Below are 26,591 nucleotides of genomic sequence, written 5' to 3'. Positions count from 1 at the left end.
ATTGTAAGTCTAGCATTGAAATCTTTTAGGATTTTCCTTTTGAAAGTGTGAAATTTGCCGTGCAGATGCATGCAGACACAAAGCAGCGCAGTTACATTTTAATTGTACTTTGAAGAGTAGTTAGCACCTGGCTTTTGTTGTGTTATACCGCACAGAGAGGAAAACACACAACTTAGAAGTGTTTACACTCACTAATCTCCATGGCCCAAAACATGTAGCAGTCTTTTCGATGCTTACGGGTATAATAAAGTAAACAATGAAAAAATGTGAAGGTAGCAGTTTTTAAAGAACCCTGCATCAAAATTGTTCATTTCTATTCAAAAATACTGTTGAGTGTGTTTGTTGTTGAGTATGTTTGTTGTTGAGTATGCTTGTTGTTGACTACAAATCTCCACTTGATCCGTTAGCTGCAATTATTTAATATTCTTTCAAACATGTCAAAAATGTTATTTAAATAATATTGTTTTAAAAAGATTTCTTGATTCTATAGTTCATAAACGCAAATTAAATTTCAGACTTTTATAGCCCAATATTGCATATTAACATTATTTTTTGCATATATTTCTAAATCCACGTTGCAGCTCACTTTTCCTGAACAGCTATTCACAAGGGAACGAGTGAACCCCTGACTGTAGCCTAATCAAAGCTGGCAAACGTTACCTAAATATTGGATACCTTTTCCCACTGTCCATTTAGTGGGGAAAAAAAGGAGGATGTACTTGCACTTACCTGAATGAAAGCAGCATTTTAAAAGGCACCTAACTAGGATCTAATCCTTCTTTATGAGCATTTTTTTTCAACACAAATACCCACTAGTGCATTTCTCATTCTTCTCTGAATATCCAAACCAAATACATTCACAAACATCTGGGAAGAAAACCTATTATKTCTTTCTAAAGTAGCTGCATTTTATGTAATGACCTATTAAACTGCAAGCATTTTGGCGGAAGTTAAATTAGGTACTGATGTTGATTCTTCACTTGATGACTTATCAGTCAAGTAATTCTAGAAACAAATACTTGAGAATACATTCCAGACACTATCAGAAATTTTAAATCAGGATCGCCTTTTTTCAAGCATCTCTCTTTTCAAAAAGAAATAACAGTTTATGTATGTTTTCAAAAATATATACTTTTAGAAATAAACTCTATTTATATCATTTTTCAGCATCGTTATGCACCCAACATTTACATTAGCACTTACCGCTGGATGCTAATTGTCTATTTATTTAAGAGCCTACATAATTTAGGAATGCTCCAGTATTTCTGTGATCTAGATTTCCTTGTAGGTATTAATCAGTCTAAATATAAGTCTTTTATCTGCATGCCAAATGTTAAAACTATATTAGATAACTGTCTATATTCTTCTATTTTTACAGCAGCTCTTCATGGCAGATGAAGATTTGAACCTTCTGAGGTTAGTAGGATTCTGACAGTAATCCAGGCAGTGCAAGTCTTAGCTCTGTGCATCTATATGTGACGCTCAGGAATTTCTAAGCTCTGTATGTGCCTATAAAACTGTATTTACCTGCTGAGTGAATCCTGTCACCAGATCCTTGGCAGCCATCCTCATCATCACAATCCCCGCTGGACTCTGTTTCTTCACTTCTTCCATCCCCACTGCCAGTATCTCGGGAATTCCATCTTTCCAGTTTTAATTTTGCCTTCTCAGCATCCAGCTAGAATAGGAGAAACAAAAACCAACAGTCAGTTTATTTACACAATGTCTGATGGCCATCCTCGGTTTATAAACTTGTGATTGAAGACACCACATATTCTGTTTTCCAAGGTACCTCTGGTCCTTCTGCTGGTCCTCTTGCAGACTACATATGGGATATCACTGGGTAATGACGTTATAACCTGCTGGATGTCTGAGTACTTGTTTTAGGATATGTACAGTTAAAGACAACAAAAAGCCTTGACAACCTTCAGAGAGCTGAGTATATTTGCTACTCCTCATATGCACTTGGTCACTTGGATGTCTCAGCCCCTCAATATGATTTTTAAGACGCTAGCATTTAGAGGGTGCCTTTACCAACCACGAGTTGTTCATTAAATTTCACTTGAAATACATTTTCGGCCTGACTACGGAAGAAGGTGTCTGTTTCTAAAATTCATTTCAATGTATCATTCTTGATGACATCTATTATAATAATGTATTTACTCCCCTAACTTATCTTTTTGATCTTGTATGTTCTAATTCCCTCTGTCACAATGAACTGTTGCCTGTTGTTACTGCTCTTGGAACAAAAGACTCTTCAGGTCACTGATGATTCCCAAGAATGAAAAACACCACTGCATTTTCCATCAATGTAAATCCCAGTATTTGGGGAGCAGCAACAACAGCAGCGCTATTCAGGAAGAAATGAAATAACTGTTTTAGACAAATGTATTTTGTTGTAAGGCAGTGGTCAAAGAAAAATCTTTCTATGAAGTAGCTTAAACCTAACTCCTCCACACCTGAGAGGAGAGCTTTCTCCCCGAGCTAGATGGCACCTCTCCTGATACAAAAGCCAGAATTTAGGTGTTTCATGTTCCTCGGCTGATGCCCTCTTCAGCACGCTGTATTTGCCCTTGCCTAGTACACAGGATACTTCCATATATGACAGAAGATGGAAAGAACCATTCCAGCACTTTTGTCTATTTCCTTCTCCTGTTTGTTTTAGCTGAAACTAAACTATACCGCGCAGATGAACACTGTTTTGAAAGCCAGCTTGTTTGTCTCCTTTTTAAAGTTACAAAAACCTTGCTTGTGTCAGTGCTGCTCGTCTCAGGACCCCTTATTCTGGTTATGTGAAAGTATTTTAAGCAACGGGAAAGGCTCTGTAACATCTCTCAATGTTTGTCAGRTTCTGGATCTGTCCAGTACCCTTCACCACAAGTCTCTTCCCCCAAAATGCTGCAGATTCATTTCGGGCTTTCTGATGTGCTTTATCCCAGAGCACTATAATTATTTTTGGCTCTGAGGGAAATGTATTTTGAACCGCAGATACTTTGAAGATTCAGACAGTTTCTCAACTAACAAGGAGGTGGGCTGGGRGCCGAGGGAGGAACCGGGAACACAGGCCAAGATAACGGTATTAACTGGGTTAAACTGACGGGGGGGCGCTATGAAGGCAGCAATTTCCCTGCAGTGGGAAGCTCTGTTTTATAATCTCGTTCTTCAGCTCCTGTGAGCTGCTGGAATGACAAAGGCCTGGACCACTTCGCCAAGAGGTCCTTCCTTCTCTATTGAACAACATATGCCAACTTTTACACAAGAGAACTCTGATTTTTTTCAGCCTTTCACTGACCTGTTTGCTCATTCCAAAAGCACAAATAACTTCGCACTGCAGATAGAAGCTCACAATGTGCAAGGAGGGGGGATGGAAGAGCGTTAAACACTGGCTATGTGCTACTGCATGGCTTTTTTTATAAGTAAGTTGCTGAATGGTGAACCTTACCATTCTTAGGCATAAAACTTGAGGCCGTGGCACTATAAAACCACATTTTGTCCAACAACTGGAAAAAATTGCCAATGAGGGGGAAAGATAACTCAGTTCTTTCTCAGACTTAGTGTGTCTTGACCATATTAGAGAAGATTCATGCATTCTTCTCTCATTGGTTACAAGCCTTTAGAAAGAAAAGGGCTAAGTGGTGACCAGAATGCACACAAAATGTAATGAAGGCTTTTGATGACTGTTTGCCAGTGAAAGCAGAAATGTTTATTGCCTGCTAAGGTTACCATTCTTTTCAAAAATGTCAKATCAGTCAGTGCTCACGGCTCAATCCTGACCTGTCCTCAAAACAAGCAAATAGTTGAACAAACTGTGCACCACTTTTAGGAGAACAGCCCTAACATTTGTCTCTGATTCATCTGAAAGCTGAAATGCTCCCGTTCAGCTCTGAGTCAGATACAGATGACTATACTCATGTATTTTATTCTAGAAAAGGTTCCAAGTTTAAGCTATATTAAAAAGCATGTTCTGCTGAAGGATGCTTTTGGAGGGAAGAAAGGAGCCGCACGGGAAGGGCTGCTGTCTCTCTGCCCTGTTGATAGTTGGCACCATGCAGAGGCCAGGGCYACACGGCTGGTTGCATCGAACCTTCTCCTTATGCTGATTTCAAAGCCTAACCCCTGAGCTCCCTCCCGAGTCTAACCCCAAACGTGTCTCTGGAGCTCTCAACACAGACGTATTAGAACATAACATGTTTAAATATATAACATGGAACATTATAAACATAATTTATTCTCATACTTCTTCATGAGGGCATGTTCCAAATGAGCACTCCCATATATTAATTAAATCATAACTGTTTAGCTCCAGAAAAACTATTTGATAAAAGTGTTGATTTTAATCAACTTCCTTGATTAGTCTACTTTCTGAGGGGTCATATATGCCTGTATATCTGAGGGGACAACTTCAAGCTGTGGAATAATGAGCTCATTTTATCAGAAAATGGGTTTTAAAATTGTGTTTTGCACCAGAGTTTCAGGCTTTCCAGGTCAGTGAGCATGGCCATGGAAATCGAAGAGAATACACTTTTAGAATAAAGCCACTTAAAGTTGTGTGCTTGGCGCACTCAGAGACAAATTCTGTATAATAACTGCTTCCTGAGGGATTTGTTAATTAGTTTTCTATATGAAGGATTTCTGTGTGAATGCTCTTCCCCTCTGAAAAAGCAGCTATGAGCTCAAACCTGCCTTCAGTCCCCTTGTCACGTGAGCACATGCATCTTGCTGGCTGGTGTTTCCCCAAAGATCAAAAAATGGCTTATTCTACACTACATTAAGGAACTGTAAGCTAAGCAGATCTTTTCTCAAGGTACTGACAACAGTTGTCTTCTAAGTAGTACTCCAGTGACATAAACACGATTCGCCGAGATGAAGCATTTTGCCAGCGTTAGGCACTAATAATTTAGAGAGCCATTCATGAAAAGAGTCAGAAATGACTCAATCCTTCCATTCATTCTATTTAAAAAGAAAAATAAAACTCCTTTCTAAACCATTATTAGGTCAKAAGTGACTACAACTGGAAAAGACAATGAGCCTTTGTTCTTAGCCCATTATATACATTTTTTGTTAGGGACTGACATACTGCTTTAGGCATAAAGCTGCATTTTACTGGTGTCTTGTGACTGAGCAGATGTTCTGTCATTTCACAAAACAACAGCAGCATAACAAATTTTAGACTTAACTGCCATTTTTAGATTTAACTATATACACTTACTCCAAGAGGATCCTCTCCTTTGAGATAACATTTATGGTTAATTTGCTCCCACCTATGCTCCTAGATCCATTTTAAAAGCATGCAGCACTTGCTTTTGTTCYATTTAAAATCTTTTCTAAATCCATTTTTTCTGTTTATCTAGCATTTGTATATTACAGCAAGAGTAAACAAAGTAAACTTATTTGCCCTCCAGCTTGCCAGACATTTTCCTTGGTTTGTTCTTCCTGTGTCTGAACAGCATCAAATCCAGACGGCCCTGACCATCGCGCCKTTCTAGTTTCCTCCGAAGGTAGCACAACATAACGAGGTATTACCAATCAACTCTTAAATTCTTTTTTTTTCAATCTAAGAAATCAGACTTTTAACCTTCTGGAATAACTGGCACCCTCAAAAAGTTTCTTTCTGCTGTATTTATTCAGATCCTTACAATAAACTATGTGTARCACATCTGGCTTTACAAGTCACCTGTATAATACCAGAATAAATTAACTGAAGAGTCACACGAAATTTATGCAAGGTGGTTAAGGACTGACAATGCTGTTAGTATTTTATCCACACTCCTCCCTACTAGACCTTTTGCAACATGGGAATTGGACCAATATTTGTGGATGCATTTGCTTTAGGGTTTTCCTTCTAGCCTAAGTGCCTTGCATTTGCTTAGCTTAAATCTGCTTGTCTTTTCCATGTCAGTGCTCCCAGTATAACTATACAACAAAGGTGGAAAGTTCTGCTCAAGCACAGGGGTACAACAAAAACACTCAACTCAGACTATATGCGCCCCACAAACATGTAGCTGACAGTCCCCTTATCTCCTCTGCCCCAGTGTATCTGCATGCTAGAAAAAACACAAAATTTGAAAGTTCTTTTCTCCCTTTGCAATGTTTTATTTTCAGTTATTATCCATTTATTTTTTATTTTATTTATTCACTCCACTATCAATTATCTGGAATCACTTTTGGGCCCGAGATGGTCGCTGCCTGGAATATCAAGACACATTCTGTAAGTTCTAACAGACCTCTCCTGTATTTATCCGCCACACTATCTGCCCAGTAAGCTGACTTCCCTATAAACCCGACATTTTCTGGTTGAGTTCTCATGCAAAGAGGACACGGAATACGCATCTGAATCATGTGTGCAACTCTGAATGCATGCAATTCTGAATTCTAAATACTCATTGAGTGGCAACATCAATTTTGGGTATCAACACAAAATCTGCACCCGCATGGAATTGTGACTAGGAAACTGGCTTGCAAAAAGGGGAGGCTCAGCCTCGCCTCACTCGCAGATCCCTCTGCACCACTKCAGCCTCGGCCTGCCTCAACGCTGACATGAGCAACGGCTTCCAAGACAGTCCAGGCTTCTTTGGGAGGCCAGAAGGTGACTTGGGGGTCCCTGTACGCAGCCGTGCTGATCTGCAAGGCTGGGCTCCGGCAGGGCCTTTTCTCTCTGCCAAGCCGTGGATCCCAGCACAGAGCCACATTGTGCAGCAGCTTCTCTTTCAGCTGATTATTTCATCAGAAATCTGAGCTGCCTTTCAGAGATTTGCCCTGTTACGTTGCAGGATTAGTGCTCCTTTTACTGATGCTTCTGGAATTTTTTTTTTTTACAGCTAGTAACTAAAGGTGAATATACTATATTTTTGGTAAGTGCAAGCAGCACAATCAGTTTAATATTCATTGGATTAAATTACTCAGGCTACATATRCCTTCATATTTACTGACTACACTGTGAAGAAGCAATAAGGATGTGTACAAACCAAATCTGGTGCTTGTTAAGAGAACCTCCGTTACAGTTTGGGTTCCTAATATGGTAACTGGCACTCAAAAAGTATTAATTGTGAATTGCCTAAACTGAGCACAAACAACTGACAGATTGTTTTGCATAACAATTTGTTTTAACCAAACACAACACCTGTGAAAAGAGAACAAACACAATCTAATTTAAATTCAGTACGACAGATAAGTCAAGGAAATAGACAGACATCTCTCCTTCGTGTTGTATCTTAGTTATTATTAACTGTAACTTTACTATGCAACGGGCCAAAGAAGATCTCTGTGACTTGATTGTGCCTAAATGATACAGAGACCTTGGATTAGTCTCCTCCACAAGCACGAATTTTACCTTTATACAGTTAACTTGCTGCTGCCTTTTCCAAAAATAAGATCTGCTTTTTAAATTGCAGACACGCAGCCTGAAAATAGAGCATATGGCTAAAAAACCTGTCATGTTATATTAAGACTTCCTACATCTTAAAGTTTAAAAAATCAGTAAACAACTGTAATAAGAATGTAAGATARGGATTTTAATTACTGGTAAAGTGTGCAACAGGAGCCACGTGAAAGCTTCTCYGACACTCCCGAATGCGCAGCTCCAGCTGCACATGGACGCAGAGAGCGCCAAGCAYGGACTCGGAGCGAAGGTGGCAGACGGGGCGATCCCTTTGAGGAAAGACACATCACACAAGCTGCAGGCAGGGCTGCGGAGCGCTGCCCCATGCCCGGGCTGCGCTCGCTTTCCATGGGACAGGAAGCAACGCTCGGGAGCAGCATGCAGGCCGCGCGCTGTCACCCAAGGCGCGAGGCCGGATTAGCAAGGTTACCTCCAGCGCTGCTGCTGGCAGCTCTTCTCTGGTCCACGGTACTAGCAGCATTGTTCCTCTGTAGTCAGAAAGGAGTTCTAGCTGGGATAGCTGTTGAGGAGGAGTAATAAAATGACCAGAAAAATGAAGAATCTTCTCTTGGAAAACCTGGTTTGCTTTGCCCGGGATAATGAAGACTATGGAATAGGAGACTATGTAACTGATGTCAATATATACATTCACATTTCCCCTTAAATGTGGAAAGGATTTTAAGATTGAAAGGGACATAGATATAAAAAAGGGGTGAGCTAACCCTTGACTCGAGACTGGACAGGCAAAAGCTTTTTAACTATCAGTCGCAAGTCTCTGGGGCAGCCTTGCAAGAGGAAGAYGGGGACAGAAGTCCTCAAGCAGCTGCATGACAAGGCTGAAATGAAGTTGCCTGTKATGTCCAAGAAGCATATGGGATATTCCAGGAGGCCTCTTCTAGACTTATGCCCTGTGTCTGCATGCTCTGCTGGGTTTTAATACTATGAAATTGATTTGTAAAATCAAAATCACAAACTAGAACCACTCCCATTAGCCATGAGAAGTGTTGTTTCCCTGCTTTTCTAATTTCTATGAGGGCAAATTATATCCATGTATCAAATTACATCCTCTAGGCCAAGAATGAAACCTCCTAGCTGGGCCTGCAGTGAGAAAGCGGCTGAAAAACTGCGTTAAGGCGTGCCTCGGTTTAACACGGCTTCTTGGTACCCTGTTTTAAGGAAGAGCACTGATTCTGGATGGAGTTTCTGAGCTCTGGTAACAGCCAAGACCCTTCCCTCTAGTTGGCCTGGGGAAGTGTGAAATGGGAAGATCCTGCAATCAGCAGGCTGGTCACACTCCATCAGGCCTCTTGATAAGCTGCATGTTTTTACGGGTTRAGTGAGTGAAAAGCGGCCTCTCTCAGTTGTCTAAGGAACAGAGCCAGCCTTTTTCTTTCCTTGGTACTCAGACAGAAATTATCTTTTCTCCTTTCCTCAAGGAAATGGTCATGACATGCTCCAGTGCATGTTAATTCTGTTTCATGTTCTTGGATAATTATCTGCTTTCAAGGTCTATGTTGGTGAGGATCATTTTTGTAATATAAAAAGTTTGACATTTCACTGGATAGACCTAGGAGGAACCAAGGCCTCTCATTACTTGGGAGTACTCATTGGGAGTTGATGTTTCGTGTTAAAACATGACAGAGGCAGTGCTCTGTTTAGTCTCCTTGACACTAAACCCCAGCAAGCGAGCACTGAAATACAGCATGAAATAAAATACGGAGACAATGGCAAGAAGATGGATAATGGTGTTTGTCATACATTTAACATGTACTGATTTAGGGAACTAAATGGCAAATTATTCATTACCCAAGATTTAATACCACTGCAGCTCAAATCACCACCACACCATCCCTGAGGTATCTGACTCCTCTGAAATCTTGAGTATCACATTTCTAAATGTGTTGAATTAYTTAAAAGGTGCCACATATGTACAGAAAAAGAGGATCTGAGCCTACACTGCTATGAATCAGCACACTGAAAGCAGTGGAGCAGCTCCAATCTATTCCACATGAAGGGCCAGCCCAGATTTTTCAGCCCGTGAAAGCGGGGTATTTTAATGAAACAGGCAAACACATTTCATGCTGCATGGATTTGATAGAATGTGAGTCTCTCTCTTTCCAGATGTTGTACTCCCATGGTTTCAGGCAAACATTTGAGGACATCCAATTGAATGTCCTTCTTGGCAAGTCATTTTTATTTAAARAAGAAAGAAGTATAAATACTTCTGCAAGCAGTTGCTGTCACTGAAGCCTTTTTTAAATTATTTTCCCCTGCCATGGATTTCCTTTTCACTGGCCATTTCCCATGAAGATTCTCTCATGTCTCACAACAGTTGAGCTGCCATTACTGTGTTTCTATCATGGAACCTCTCTCCTCTGCTCAGCGCGCTCTGCGTTTGTTATATGTGGTTAAAACTGGCTGAAGGGTTAAAGAGATATGGAGGGAGTGGCATGCCTGGCAGGCAGGCACACAGCACACCAGGCTRTGATTGTATAAGCCGTATTTGTTTATGAAACCAGGCTAAAACGCATGGTGCAGGCACACAAACCACCCTGGCACATCAYTAGTAAAGCTTCTGGAGAGCAGAAACAGTTGTTTTGCCTCGTGGCAGCTTTGATTTGTCATCAGGGGGTTAAATTCTCTTTGGGTCTAGACTAGGGATGGTAAGTGGGAAAAGGTCAGGGCGTGGGTCTTTGTGGACCATCATCTCCCGCTGCCTCTCAAAAGCCACTAACAAAACTGTCCCATCAAAGAGATTAAAAGCTGCCTCGTGGTGCACCAGGGAAAATGACAACCACATTCTGCCTGTACTAAATATACCTATAATTCAGACTTGGGAGCTGGCCCGCATTTACCAGAGATGTAAAGTGGTTTTGAAAGTCTTTCTTTATATCTCATTCAAACTGCATAAAGGAATTGCTATTTTGAGGGAGCAGATTGAAATTTCCAAGATAGGGCTCTAGAGTTGTGCTACCAGCACTTTGCTGCAGAATTCATTTAAGCAGTTTCAGTACATCCATGCAACACTCACTTGTTCTTTTCTTTCTTTTTAAATAGCTATAACTTTACTTATTATTTTAGACTACTTTCTCTGCAAGYGACAAAGTCCCTATTTAAGCAATCGAAATAACCTTCACTCTCTTTACGGAGATTTCTGAAGCTTCTCCGTTTCATATTCTATCTCTCATCACAAAACTGAAGATTTATTTAATTAAAATTAAAACAACTTCCCTCTTTTCTCTGACTATAGGTCTAAATTAGATTCTACTTTTGAATAGRTCTGTAGAGTTTAACTAAATTTCAAGCAATGGTGAAGAAGAGCAAAGATAAGAGGTTAAAGAAGAGAGAGATTCAAACTGGAGCTGGCTTCTGTTACGKTAACAGACTTAGTTTGAAATAGGTGAGTAATGCTCGTACAAGCAATCGCTGAAAAGGACTGGAGAACTAACACTGTCAGATACTTAATGTAACACAAAACATTGCACTGATTCCCTGTTTTTCTCCCGCTCAGGAAGATGCTTTTGCTCCCCATTTCATGTCTGTTAAATCTGTCTTCCTTGCCCAGTTCCTTTTCACCACTACTCATTCGTGACCTGCTCTTCTCTTTTTTCCTCTTCATTTAAGAGCAGCCTCTTTCCTACTTAACTGTGGTCATCTCCTTGGCTGTGCATGATGACTTTCATCCACTTCCACTTGGAGGCTGGATTTGATTTTACATGGGGAAGCAGCCAAACCTGGCCCCTCCTGGACCCCCTTCAGTTCTCCCCACAGGACAGGCTTGTCATTCTTTGGGAATTGGCTTTGGAGGCCTGCAAGCTCAGCTGCGTTCATCTCGTCCAGTTTCTTCCCTACTTAGACCTCTGAGGAACCTACTGCTTTTGGACAACTCCAAATCTTTCCTTATGCAGAAGATTTTTGCTGGAAATGAGGATGTGTGAAGAGATGTGATTAGAGTAGTAAGTGTTGACACGTTGTATAAAAGTCTTGCTCTGCTACCATYTAATCACAGCGAGAACCTGCAACAAGTTCCAGTAAATACACGTGTGGATAAGCTGCTGAGGTACAATGAAGTTAGGGGTGAGAAATACGGGGTTCTCAAATAGACAACAAATATCACGCCCAAATTAGCACTCTTCCCTGAAACTCAGCTACCTCTGAAAGGACCAGCAAGTTGTGGCACATCTCCTCTCCATGCCAGCTGAGAACAGCCTTGCTGGCTGCAGATTCAACACCACAAATGTTCAYGCGTTCACCCACAGCTCTGTAAGGCACAATTATTTATTAGGACACGGGATGATCTAAGCAAACCAAGGCYGATTCCTGGGCACTTGACTTTTCTAGAACGTGCAGGACCGATCGCTCCCCATAGCCTTGACTGTGGCTTGGGCATTTTCCTAAGCATGAATCATTAAGTGCAAGGAAGAGATGGCACAAAGAGATTATGAAGAATGTGCATTTCTAACACAGCTCACCTGTATCATGGCACCGCTTCCCTCCTGAGGGGTTCAGCCCTTGTGCTGACTCCTGAGCACCAGCCACTCTCCGAGTGGTCATKCATGGTAGAACTGGCTGTAACACAACTGGAAAGGACCAGAAGGCCCTAAGGAACCACTGGTATGACTACTATACAMAAGGGAAGGGGGGGCAGTCTGTATTTTGCTAGGTAATTTTGAGATATTACAGCTATATTTAGCTGCTGTAGCATAACATGAGATACAGCAAGAACCCCTGCTGTGAATTTGGTCATCTGATGCTAATTATGCTTTAAAAAGAAGGAATTTATCTTCAGTTTCACTTCAAAGGCAAGGCTATGCATCTTAATGTCAAGCAAGCAGAAGTCACAGTGATACTCGGTGATTACAACGGCAGGATCACATGCCCAGTGGGAAATCTAAGGCAGCTGGAAAGGCTCAGCAACACTAATGCTTCCTCTTTCTTTTTTCTCTTGCTGGTGGGTATGTTATGAGGCAGAGTGCTGCTACTTAATTCACATTACTCTGATTCGTGACTGATTAACTATCAAACCAAATGCTGCTCAACAACTCCGACACCAGTTGCCTCTCAAAATGTTCTCCCTCTCCGGTCCTGAGCCCTCGCCACATTACCACCGAGGTATCCAGAGAAACAGTCACCAACACACACAATATACAGGACCATTCAGCTGGGAAAGCAGGGGAAAATCCCTGGGGAGGTTGTGGAGGTCCTGCCTCCACCTGGAAGCTCCGTCGTGCCCAGGCCCGTTCCCCTGGGCTTCACCTGCTCCAGTTTGCGAGGCTGAGCTCTGCAGGGATTGCCACRGCACAGCCCTGCCTTCAGTTCACCCTCCATTCCTTCTGTGCCATACACGGCGAATCATTAATAGTTAAAAGACAGTCCCTTCTTTTCCGTACTATAAATGATAGGGTTTTTCTTCTGCTGTGTTTTTCTTTTTAAGTCTGATCTCGCTACCTCTCCACTGCAGTGTATATACAGCAGATAAGTAAAGGAAACCGAGCTTAATTGTGCTCATTTTGTAAACTGAGTTCCTAACTTTCATTCACTTCAGATGTTTTTTGTTAAGAGAAAAGATAATATGGAACCATAATGACAGGCCTTCTTGTCAAATTTTATCTTCAAGGAGGCTTGGATTAATATGAAACACACAGCTGAGGTATGTGTGTTTTGAAGTGCTTGAGAGACTCTTTTAATTGCTGCAATCTGTTGTGCCTCTCAGACGCACTTGTGAAGGTGTTCAGCACGCCGCGTGCCTTGCTGATGAGCTCTTTGTCTCACAATGCACAAGTGTTTTGTCTTGTGTCACATCTTAGAGCCACTGATATTAAACATTTAAGAATAGGAAATGAAAGAATGAATACTAACAAAACAATAAAAGCGGGTAAGACAATAGTTRTTAAAYACTATAATGTGGCCTTTTATTATTTTGTTATGATCTTTTGTYTTTCTCTTTTCTGTTCATTAGCCAGGAGCTCAAGGAAGACTTTTGCTAGATAAAAGCAGCCTATTACCACCAAGGAAATTGTGCTCCTACAGCATATACATTGGTATGTTTTACGTTCTCTTTGTATGGGTCTACAGTGGATGTTTTATATCAACGGTCTCATTCAAAAATTCTCATCTCTAGGATTTCTCTAAATGCTCTTGATACAGTAGTCAGTAATAACTGCTTACTCAGATATCCCTTCCAAATGGCTAAACAATAATTCTTGGAGTCACTATCAGAAAAGGGAATTTATCTATCAATATGGCTAGAACTACCTTTCACACAAAACTGGTATGAATGAGGTACTTTGAGCTAATAACAAATCAKCCACGTGCTATCTCTGCAGCAATCTAACACTTAAAATAAATGGCCAGCACTGAGCAGGCCATTCCCTTAAGTCACAGCCTACTTCCCTTACTGTTTGTAAATTGGGATACCTGGCTGCAGCATTTCTTGACATAATTATTGTGAAATCGCCCGTCTTCCTGTTATCTTCTTCTGATAGAGATGCTTGTAATTAGTAATAGATGCTCCAGAAATACACATTGCATCTGCTTTTCAGACATTCACCTTACCTTTTGTTCTGCTCTGGGAGAATGAAGCACGTGGGAGATGCTGTGAGGCCTTGACCATTGCCTGCCTTTAGGCACGATCAYTCCTTTTGCACAGCAACTCCTCAACTGAGGGGTATTTGGAGCCCGATTTAATCTTCATCTTTGGATGTTGGTGTTGCTGGCAAGATCGGAACCAAACGACTCCCAGGCCACTCATTCCAAAAACCAGATTAGTCAAGATTTTTTCATTTCTAGTGTTTCTCATTTAACTGCCAGAATACCAATGCAAGATGAGGGATAATGATCTACCTCCAGATCTGTGTTTAATATTTAAAAACCTATGATCACTATTTAATTTGGACCAATCCCAGACTGTATGCTATAGAGGTCTCTCTCTAGTGCTCCACATCTGTTAAATATTTTAGACATTTTAGCTTTATATTTAGGTAGTTGAGATGGAGTATAATAATGCCTATTAAAATCAAGAGTGTATGGGGTTATATTAGGTATGCCGAGGAAGACAGATTTAGCGAGCTTAATGGAAACCATTCACTCCTCCATTGAAATGTCAGATCTGTTTCTCACACTTTTGCACACTATGTTTAACTCAGCCCTGTCCCTCAAAGGCAAATGGTATCTTCTAGCAGCACATTCAGACATGGATTCCTTCTTAGTTTCAACTTCTTCAGAATAAATTAATACAATAGGCACAAGCCTATGTATTGCTTGTTATATAAACATGACAAACACATGGAAAAAGATCACTCAGAATCACAATGATATATCTATAAAAATGTCATGGAGCACAACTTACTCTCTACAAACACTTGGATGCTCTTAGCTTCATGCCGGGGATCTTGTTAACACCTGACACTGGGACAACACATTTCCACTGCAGCTCAAAACTCTCTTAGTTGGTGTGGAATATAAGGCTGGTTAATACCACAGTGATACATCATTCAATGTTCAGCTTCATTTCCTGCAAACTGTTCCACAAAGCTTGAAGATCATTAGGTGGACAGAGCATTACAAATACTGCACTGCAATTAGGTTTCTATTCAATATTTCCTTGGTGTAAATATTTTCTCTAAAATTGAAACTTTCATGCTCAAGAAAGACACGCTGAAACAGGACATCCCTCCTCAAAGAGCTTACAAAGGGCAACCACCATAGGGAAGAGCCAGGTCAGTTTAGGGAGCTGAAGATGCAAGTGTCCTTGGATGAGATACACACACCCAATCAACAGCACTTGGTGCCAAATCYTCCTGTCACTCCTCACTAACATAATCGAAAGAGATAGAACTAGCCCGTGTACAGAGCTCCTAACGACTAGACTGGATTACATAAACTTGGAAATCRGGCAATGCTGCCTTCAGCAGGGGCGATAAGCATGAACTCATTAAAAACAACCAAAGCCAACTATATCTGCCGTTTCCCATCGTTTACATTCCTGACCTTTCCACCATACTTCCACTCTATTTGTGAAATTAAGGCCATTGTTATTTCACTGACTGTGCACAGCTGCTGAAGAGTTTAGTCAAGTTCTCGAGCAGTTCTGAAACACGCTGCACGTATTTGTCCTGGAACACTCTCTAGTTTTGTGGCATGAACAGGTAACAGAGTTAATGAGAAAACAAAAATAGCAAATGTTAGGGAATAAAGGCTCTCTAGGGACTATAATACAAGGCAAAAGGTCCATTATTGTTCACTGAAATACCTAAAAGGTCCCTATTTTCTGCTCCCCATCACATCAGACTTTCCAACGTGCTCTCTTGCTCTGTGCTACTGCAGGAGGAAGGGCTGGATTGAAGGAATATTCAGCTACCCAAGCACACTCCAAAAACACCTCCCTGGCTCCCTCACAGAGCCCAAACTGCCGTCCCTCAGGGAAAAGCCATCTCTGCAAGACCAGGGTTTGGATCCAAGCACAGAATACGGAAAACATTCCCCATTTTGAATATGTCAAGCCCAAAAGAGATAAACAGTATCCATATTTGGTAAAACAATAACTGTTCTAAACTTTTCAGGACGGAAGCTTACAGAACATGAAACACAGCACCTCACCGCTTGACCTTCCAGAAGAGGAAGGTCACCTCTGCCTGCCGTGAACTGTCACCTCTGGGTTTATCCTTGCAATATCACCTCCTCCTTGCATGAATCTGCAAGCGTATGATTATGTAGCACACCTCCTCAGAGCCGGAGTGAACTGCTGGCTGGCTGGCTCAGGCTCACAGTAAGTGTCATGCCAGAGAAGTGGCTGTATTGGCTGCACTATGTCAGCCTGGGGCTCATTCRGCCTGGCATCCTGATGGAGTGGCCAGTGGCCAAGAGCAGAGGCAGGCGAGCCAGCCTGACGCTGCTCCCCAGTCCCGCGGGTGGCTGAGCAAGGYCCCAGCACAGCAGCAGCTGCTCCCTGCTTGGCCCAGCTCAGGTCGCAAGCACTCGCGCTAAGACGAAGCTGGCGCTCACCGAGCAGCGYGACGAGGGACAGACCCGGGAGACTCGAATTCCTTCTCACAGAGCAAAGAGTGGAGAATGTCTGGAGGAAGCGCAAGGAAGTATCATCTTTAACAGCTCACATCAAAAAAATGCTTTGGCATTTGGAATGGAACAGTCTACAAGCAATTGAGAAGAATTARTATTTCTGATGCACTATTATATGAAGTCTCTCTTACCTTCTCATTGTCTTCATTGTCTTTTTCTATGCTTATATTAACTATTCTATTCAACCTCATCTCACCRGGTTTTATTTTTGGGAACTGATGTTCCTGCTTACACAGAACAGTAATTTACTCTGCTTAGTTTCAGGAAACCAGCACACTCATCTAACAAAATTAAGACACTGGATTCCACAGCTGAAGGGGTCATCACCACACACACCGATTTCATGCAGAGATGCAGAATTTCTCACCTCAGCTTTTTGCATGAACACCCTTACAATTTTACTCCCCAGCATAGACAAAAGGCTGGCGATCCCTGCATCTGACCCAACAGAAATATCTGTAAGAGGCTTTTTCAGCAGCCTCACTAGCTGCCAGCTCCATTCTGGGAACAGTGTTTGCGATGGCCATCAAGGAGGCAGATACAGCACAAGACATCACATCAGCTGCTGAAAGGGGTCCACAACAAGTCTCGTTTGGTTGATGCTCCTTTGACTCACTCCTCTGCCCCTAAAGTACGGGGCTTACATCTTTCAAAAGTGRCAGATTAAGGTTGAAGAGACCTTGTCCGACTCCTTCATGCCTGGTTGGAGTATGTGAGATCATGTTACCTTCACTGAGAGGATTTGATCTTACACACTTATGATACTGATGAATTTCCCTTCAGATAAAATAYCTGGAGAATACTTCTTGCAAAAATAATCTCAGGAAAATTTCAGTAAAAATATTATTTTTCATGACTTTCATTAGGGTCAGTCTATTCTACAGTGAAATTATACAGTCAGTGTTTTGCTGCATTTTCTATTTTCTTTAGGACAACCTCTACATAAAGAATACACTCTTGCAGAGTTTCTCTGGGAGTGTGTGTGAAATCTGGGCCTGAAGGCATCTACTATTCTTTGAAGCTGATGCTGAGCTTGGGGCTACGAAGTTATTTCTAAGCAAAGCAAAATTAGCATGTTCTTTTATTGAATGAAGGCAGTTCAGCATTGTGTAGATTATGATATGATGTCATTTAATTGCTGGAAAACTCTAAATACTTAATAAATTTTACATTGCAAATGTTTTGCCAGATGGAGTAAAACTTAAGCATTAAATATTTAAAGAGTCATCTTTCACAGCTGCTGAATGAATATTATSTTATTAAATGTTTTTGTATTTTCCCTAGGCCCCTTTGGAATGCAACTTAGCGTTAAGAGCGCAAGAAGTCGTGACCCTAATTCTCACTTTGCATATCCTTACGTGACTCCCTAGCCTTGGTTCTCTTTACCCTATCTTGCATGCTGCCATCTGATTTGCAGAACAAGCTGCAGCAGGAAATGGAAAGGAATCCTCAATCAGCATTCCTTCATCAGCCTTCACTGCTAACTGCAAAATATGGCATTAAAGCAAGACTCAAAGCTTTTCTCCTTCTCTTCCTTCGCTGCAAAGGACACCACGATATAGCAGATGTAATCTAATAAGTGGTTATGCATTTCCAAACACTCAGCTGTTCCGCGTGTGTGTTATCAGCCAGGGAAAAGCTTATAGCAAGATCAAGTGTGCAGAATACATTTAACTTTATGACTTAATTGTGCTAAGAACTAGCAGTCATAGTTTGGATCAATGGTGCTGACARGAATATTTCTAAATCTCAATGCCTACTACTCGGTAAGGCCACAAAGCCTCATTCAAGTCTGGCCCAGGAATGAAAATAAATACACGTGAAGTGTTAGATCAAGGAAAACGCGATGCAAGGAGAACATTAGCATTTGATGACTTAAGGAGGCTACTGCACTGGCTTGTGAAGGCTTTCAAGAAGTTGTTACTTTGAAAGAGCTCTCAATATCTGCAGAAATGAAGGTCATATTTCATGCAAAAAACTCCTCCACTTAAATAGAGCAGCTGATGAGAAGTAACCCCCTCAAAYTGTCTTAACACCTGGTCCATTTAATTCCTGCTTTGAGTGAGATTCTACASTTGAATTTTAAGCCACTCAGTGAAGGCGGCTGGAAGGGAAGTGCTGACACCCTCCTGCTTCAGCAGCATTCAATGCCTGCTGTAAAAGGTACAGCAAATTCCTACTCTTGGTGTGAGCTAAATGGAAAGCAATTTGTCGTCACTAATATAAATTACATTTATCAGTGCAGAAGTTGTCATGTATTTTTGGATGTGGTCTCAAAGTGTTTAAAATTAACAAAATGCTGGTTTATGACCTTAATGCATACTAAGCAGTCAGGTTTCTAAGTGTAGATMCATCAAGGCCACAAATGTATCTTGTTACATAAAGATACTGATATCTACATTAGTACATGGTAGATGCCGCCTATTCCTAAAAATAATCCATATGAATTTGGAGAGGTGAAGATRTCATCAACAGAGCAATGTGAAGAAAACATTTAAAAATGCAGSTGCTATAGAGGAAACAACAACAATAATCCCTCAAACTCAAGAATATGTGAACTGTCAATCACTGGGATGTTAAGCAAATYGGACAGAGTACAGGCCCTTGAATTCAGCACCTAGAACAGGGATACCTGTGACACCTTTTCTGACATAATATTCTTCCTCTAAAAGCAAACATGCAATATTTCACATTCTCATGATTATAATAATTAGCTGCTTATGCAAAGCTTTTTTGGAGCTTCAGTCTGATTAGCAGAGATCTATTTTCGTCATTTCAAACAGTGATTTAAAAATATTTTCAGGAACATGCAACTTCCCAATTGGGAATGAAAACTGAGCAGAATGTGGTACCATTACCTTAACAATTACTGTTCTTATTTACTAGATGGGCAATCTCAGTGTCCATACCATGCCCGAGAGATCAGTTTAGTTCCTTGCTGTTACAAAATTTCTGTCACAATCTCATCCATCCAGCACACTAGAGGGGCTTGACAAGGCATTCCTAAATTCTGGCCTTTCRCTTACGCTCTGCAGATTTTTCCACATATCCCCCTCTGTGCCTGCTGCAACGTTTTACAGGGGGGCAAGCACCTGTGTCACCTGAGAGCCTGACATCAAGTCAAAAGTTTTTTTTTTTTTTTTTTTCCCCCCCACTCAGCAATCAAAAGCTTCTTGGAGATTTCCTAGTTTAGGAAATCTCTCCTGGGCCTCTTTCTGAGCTCGCTACAATTTTCATATTCATGAGTTTGTGTRTGCATTACTGACTGCTGTCAGAATTTTTCAAACTGTGACAAACTAAGTTTGCCTTATTCTCTAAACTGTTGGTTTCCACAGAAATCTCAGGAGCCTCCACCATCCCTGCAGCAAGATGCAGGATGGGGGCTGCTGGCTGTAATTTCTGTGCTCAGATTGCCTTAGTCTTCTTTTAGGAAAGTTTTAATTTCAAGGTCAGCACTTCCATAGATCAGGCTCATCTCTAGTTACTTACTGCTCCTTTGAACCCAGATGCCTCAAGGGAAGTTTTAAATTGCAGCATTTTGTATTAGTGACAAAGACCTGTGCCTTTCTTACTGTGTGATCATGCCTGCACAAGCTGTGGGCTAGACAGAAATAAACACTTTTGTGATTTATTTTGGGGTCACAGTCTAAACTTGTACACTTTCTAGGAAAAGCAGAATTGTTTCAAAGTCATTTCATCCACCCTGCTGTATTTAAAGGGAAAAATATTTGTATTTGGTAAAAAAAGGTCACAAGATACCTGATGGTTTGATCTCATCCCCAAAATAAAGGTACGGAGAGAAATGAGTCTAAATCTATTATTTTCCCAGAACAAAGAGAAGTAAAGAACAGCTTTCCCTACCACCCTGCCTCAAATGAGCACGCTTGCTTGTCCCAGTTCTCCCCTGTYCCCAGAGCAAAGCTCTAGATTCCACCACGGGCCCAGAAAAGCGGCGCTGGGTACCCGGCCTGCTGTAGCCAGCCCMCGCGGGCGCTCTGTGTGAGGGCAGTTCTGTGCCCAGAGCTGTCACTGCTGCGTGCGGAGCCTCAAAAAGCCTCAGCCTTCGAGCGCGGSAGCTCCCCCAGGACAAACACACCAAGCCTCAAGCGCTGCTGCTAACCCCAGGGTCTCTCCCYGCCTACCAAATGGCTGTTTCTGCTGGCAAAGGCAGCCCAGCGAGYGCGGCCGCCACGCGCCAGCACCAAGCAGCAGCTGGACGTGACGTGCAGCCTTGGGCCCTTCCTCCTGCGCTGCCCTTCAGGTCTGCCCCAAGGCCTGTCACCATGTGGTTGCCCAATTAAAGCCAGCAGAAGGCCACATACACCATTTGTGAAGTACGCGTGGTGAATGGCCTGCAAAATAAACTCCRAACCAACATGAATTGGCAAAGCTTCGTTTTCCCTCATGAATATGCATAGCTAATATATAAAATGCTAATCTTGCCCTCCTCCACTTCCTTTCTGCCTTCTCCGTCTGCCCCTTTTGGAATTAAGCACTTATCTCCCATGTAGTGAATAGGGCTGCTTTATGTGAAGGGCTGCAGAATTTTAACGAATTACAAAATATAGTTAATTATGAGGGAAAAAAAAAAGACATCTTCTGCACTTTTTCATGTAAATTAGACAAATTAATTGGTGTTCAGGATTTTTTTTTAAATGCATGCAGCCCTAGGAGGGAAAGAAAAAAGCTACTTGACAATTCAGCATTGGACACTAGATAGAGAAAGGAAAACAGGGGGCATTTTTGATACACTGAACTAGTCCAGCCTCCAAAGAGAATGCTTCCTAACTCCAACCCCATCTCGTGAGAAAGTTATGGAAGTCTGTTCTCACAAAACAAGATATTAATTTTCRAATTTTTCAGCTCTTTGAGCTTCTAAATCTGAAGCATTAGTATCAATAGCTAGATCTGAACATCCCCGGGGGCAGGTGTTGGGCAAGTTTTCCCAAAGGGCACAGGGTGCCAACGCACCTCCAGACCAAGGCTCCCTGTGTCACGTTGCAGGAAAGCTCTGTGATGGAAACAGACATCCAGGTGGGACAACAGGGACCCTATCGGGTGAATTTTCAGTCAAACCTTATCAGCATTTGTATTCAGAACTTTCCAGATGAAAAATGAACTGTCTAGTTGAAAACCTGCCCACAAAAAAGGCAAAAGCAAATGGCATAGATTTTATCAATGCATGTTACAAAAAAAAAAAAAAAAATCCTGGGCATTTCATGAGATTTTGAGGCTTTCAAGAATCAGCATAATATTTACACTGAGGACCTAAAGAGAGCTGCTTCAGGCTGCCCAAATCAATAGCGGGTAAACAGACACTTTGGGGCCTATTTGCAGGAGGTTATAGGCCTTCTTTTCAAGTCAAGCTTAAAACAAAGCACTCAGTTTATCTGCAACTAAAGAAGCAGGATTTACTTCTTGGAATGTAAAACTGATTGTGTGYAGTTTCAGGGAAAGCTACTGTCCTGAGACAACACAGTAACAGCAGCAATATCATTCGTTATTATTACTATACAAAGTACACTATGTCATATTATGGCTCTCCTAATAAAGCTCTTACATAGCAAGTAATCCCTCTAAGAGATCCATATGAGATGGATCTGACACACTGAGGCCAGGGTCTGTCTTTAGAGAGCAGGATCTCCTTCCATGAGGAGTTGTAGATTTTGGTACAGCTCATGGAGGGAGTCCTCCAAAGTAGGACTCTACTAGAATTTCTCTTCCTCTCCCCTAACTATAGACGGTCCTATGGACACTGAAAAAGTCTAAAATTGGCCTTTAGCAGTATCACCTCTTCAAAGAGATTATAAGTGAAAACTGTAAATGTTCCCGTAAGTTTAAAATATGTAGCAATCACTATCAAAATTATCCTCACAATATTAATATGTGGTAAACACTGGTTTTTTTTTCTCATGCTTTACAGACAGAATTGAAATTATTTCAAAGGACTTCATATTTAAGTGATATTAAACACCTAAATTAAAAAATAACTGGGATCTGACATAAGAACGAAAGCAATTTTATCAAAGTAACAGTTCAAAGCAAGGCAAACTGCAGCCGATAGTGACATGAAGAAAGCATGCCTAAGAGATATCAGAGCCTGTTTCAGGAACTGATTTATTTGGGACATGAAACATTTCACAGAAAAAAAAATGCTGATTATATTTTTTTAAGAAGCAGGCAGTAAGTCACTCATTAATTTGGGCAAAGGATAAACTTTGTTGTGGGTCATCTGCAGAGAACTTGAAAGGTTGGAAGTGCTGAATGCATTAAAAAGCACTAGTTTCAAAATGACAACCACATTAAGCACTTGTAGGACAACTGCTGCTATGAAACATTTGCATCTTGTCAGGAACTTTAAAGGATTAGGGAGGGTTTAGCTTGCTGTGAAGCATGCAAGCACCACGTAATCTCTAACTGCTGAGCACTTGTTCATCTCTAACTTCTGAGCACATACTACCTCCAGCCACCACCGAAAATAAAGTTTATTTTAAGGTTTTGCTGAAAAGAAGGGAAGGATGCAAGTTACTGCCAGCCAGGCCCAGGAAAGAGCAAAACCAGTGACCTGAGCGCCTGCTTCTAAGGATCTTTTATTTCTCTCTATCTCTAACAAAGGGGATTTGCAATTAACTTACATGTAAGTATCTGAGGCACTCACCACAATTTGGCTACGTAAGGATGTGTAGGATTAGCTTTGTTTGCATTTTCTTCTGGCAAGAATAATGCCTTTGCTTTGGTTTATAGGGTACCTAATAAAACACAACTAGATGAGGCCTGTGAATGCACCAAGCCTAAGAAATAACTGTTAAATCCCTGCTTTTACTACTGCCACATCTAATTCAAATATTAAGTAATTCTTAAGTTCTGATCTTTACAAGGAGAACAGTGAAAACATTGAATAGCAGCAAGATGATCAAATCTACTTCTGTGGATATAATGTAAATTTAACATCTCGGATCCAACATGAATTAACGAGGTCTGCTGTTGAAGGTTAAATTAGTCTATGTTCAAGTATACTATTCAGTTTGGATTACACTGCAATCAACGCTGTCAGTTAAAACTGCTATATTATGAACTGCAGTGTTTGATTTCAAAATGGTATGGGATATTTTTCTTTCTGATAACAAAATTCATCTGAAAACATACACTTCTACAGTCCAAAACTTTCTGTGATGATTTTGCCTGATACACAGACATTGTACAAAATAAATGGCTTTGAACAGCATTTCAAAGTCATCATTCATTTAGTTCTAATCCCTATCTGTCTAGTACAAAAAAGTAGATCAAAATGTTTTTCTTTAATTAGCAAATTTCTTGCAGCAAGTAGTAATTATCACCATGTCTGTTTCCTACATTATCCATGCTGACATATGCTCTTCAGTTTCATTTCTTTCTAGTATTGGAAACACATATAAGAAACTAATTGTACTCTTTTAAAAATATATTCTACTGCTAAATATATCATGTCCACACGGAATAACCGCTGTAGAACATTATTCCTATCTGTACCTCTTTTATATTTGTCCGGAAAGACCTTTAATTTCTGATGAATATACCAGTGTCACGAGGAAACTGCAAGACGCTATTATAAATTGGCTATAAATTTGTTTAAAGTTGAAGGGGTGGTTTTCTCAAAATAATTTCTTATCCAAAATTTGCTTTCTTAAGATGAACATATTTTAAAACAACTGGATTGTGAAAGACTAAAAGACAGTAAACAGTTAGTGCAAACAGCTCACTCCTGAAATGGATATTCCATGGATGCATACATCATATCATAGTGCATCATGAATCAGGAATCTGCAGTCATGCCTCTAAACCTCAGTTTTCAAGGAAGKAGTTTAAGGGTTCTAAGAATGTTAAAAATTCTGGCAGAGAAAACAAAAGGCAATTCCTACCAATTATGTCCTCCTTTCATCTTCTCAATTCGGTGCTCCACATGTATCATAGTGTCTCCTGCTTTCTACTCTCAAAATAAAGGCAGCTGTCTTTCCATTGAACCTACTACTCATCTTCAATTGTATTTCTAACACCTGATCTAACAATCCTCACTGTGAGAAATCATGATGCTTAATTCTGTTTCAGTTTTTGCTTATAGCTTTTTAWCCAACTCTTTTTTTTCCCTTAACTCTTCAGTTGTGCTTACATGATATGTATTTGATCAGATACGTTTTAGAAAAGTTCCTTTTTTTACCCTAAACTTTCCATTAAAATTAGCCTATCCTCAAAACAGAGAAACACAACTCCCACRAAACCTTTATTTCATTTTCAGTTTATCTCAGGTTTCATCTTTAAAAAGTCTCTACTGTCTCGCTGCTGTAATACTCTGCTCACAAAGAGTAAGAAGTCTTGTCCTTAGCATCCCAAGGGAAGCTGAAAAGATTTACTTCTATCACCTGCTTGTTCCCTGCTTGCAGAAGATGARAGGTCATCATGAATTGAGGCTTGTGGTCAGTACACTGATGCTGTTCATGTTTGAACAGTGGGCGCTCCCCACTGCAACATCACCGCTGCTTCCACCAAGGAACAACATTGGGACAAGCCTGCTGTTAACCTCATACCTGAGCACCTCTGTGTCTAGTTACATGGTAACAGTGGGCACTTAATCTTTTGCCCTTGTAACACCCAAGGAAAAGACTGTTTTTCTGTCTATGAAAGAACAGGAGGGAATGGTCCCTGGGAGCACTAGAACTCGTGTCTCCAGAATGGGAAGTGAAACTGAGTTCTCTGGTCTTGCACAGGCACTCCTACTGCTTATTCCTCTCTCCTTCCTAATCATCCCTTGCATCCACTCGGCTTCCCTGGACACTGTGAGGCTTCTTTCTTCTAGCTGAACACAGGGAAAGGGGCTCGTGATTAAATAAATGGACATACTTTAAAAAAAAAAACAAAAAACAAAAAAACAAAAAAACAAAAAAAAAAACACAGGACAGTCAATGCCCCCATGTATTCCATCACAAAGCTAGTCAATGAACGTTACAAGCTGCTGTAGAATTTTTTATAATAACAGTGATGAAAAGTTTGGGAAAAGAGAAAGTCATTGCAGACCAATTCATTCTTGGAGAGACCAACTACTTCTGTCTGCATAAACTAAATGGTAACTAGAGACTGCTTTATTTGCCTCAGGCTGCATTTGCCATCTGACAGCAACACGTGAACCTGCTTCAAACTGAGGCTTTGTGTTGGCTCTTCCTCCCGTTCTGCACCAGTTATGTGTATTCTATGCAATGCAATTTGACAGACTTTGACAGATTTTTGGACATATTTCCGATCTGTCAGCGTAGGCTCTATCTGTCCTGAGCGAGGGACATATGCAGGAAAACAACATTTGAGTGAGGCCATCCCTGCCCTTTTTCATCAGGACCACAGCCCTGGGGTAAAACACTGTGGCTGTTAGGCAACTTGTTCTCCSTTTTGGAGAGCACTGAGACACTCAGGTCCTTTGCACAGGAATCTGAGCTGGCAATTAATACTCTGTGCAAAGGTTAATGCTGCTTGCTTAATAAAACAATAGCTATGAAGAAAAGGAAGGTACCTCCTTTTGAAAAACATCGCATTACTCTGAAGCATTTCCTTTCCTAGGATGAACAACGAATATATTTTGTGACAGATTTAATTAGGAAACTTCAAAACTAATGCATCTTGAAAACAAAAACAGGCCAACAACAACTGATGCCTTAAAAAAGCCATGAAAACTGCAAAACTGGAAAGGGCTGAGCATATGCACACACTAAAACATGCACACAGAAAACATATGCTACCCTTGCTCCTCTCACGCTTCCTCTGCTGGAAAATTGCCCAAAACAGAGGTAACAAAACATCATGAAAAAACTTGTTCTCACAAGACTTCTAATACATGTCTGCAGATGGAGAAAAAAAAAAATCCTATATACAGTCCCACTCTGGGTGTCTAAGGCAAGCTGAACTCCTCCAGCTTTGGCAGTTCATTCATCAAAAAATAAAGTTTTTTTTCCACCTTGAAAAGCTTTTCTGTTTCTTTAGTTTTGTCTTTTTTACGGCTAACCTTTTGCTTTCTCCCRTCCGCCAGCTCTGCATCCCTGTTTCACCTCCCCTCCTCTGACTCTTTACCATTCTCATTAATCTCCAGCAGTCAAGCTTGTCAAATGCCACAGAC

The 26,591-nt window shown here is 41.0% G+C and overlaps 1 protein-coding gene across 3 annotated transcripts in view; it reads right to left on the bottom strand.

Moving 5' to 3' along the window:
• LOC112946783 (glypican-5-like) overlaps window positions 1–26,591 on the bottom strand; it is a 373,787-nt gene that overhangs the window by 185,593 nt on the left and 161,603 nt on the right. For all 3 annotated transcript variants that reach the window (XR_003249298.1, XM_026038723.1, XM_026038724.1), the window contains one exon: window positions 1,528–1,678. Coding sequence is in view for 2 of the 3 variants with exons in the window: in XM_026038723.1 (XP_025894508.1) it covers window positions 1,528–1,678 (151 nt within the window). In the remaining variant the exon portion in view is untranslated. The remainder of the gene's footprint in view (window positions 1–1,527; window positions 1,679–26,591) is intronic.

This window comes from Nothoprocta perdicaria, unplaced genomic scaffold, assembly GCF_003342845.1.
Source record: "Nothoprocta perdicaria isolate Ctin4 unplaced genomic scaffold, notPer1 scaffold_217, whole genome shotgun sequence".
Taxonomy (NCBI): domain Eukaryota; kingdom Metazoa; phylum Chordata; class Aves; order Tinamiformes; family Tinamidae; genus Nothoprocta; species Nothoprocta perdicaria.
Note: the sequence above shows the minus strand (reverse complement) of the source record. Positions and strands in the feature narration are given on the sequence as shown.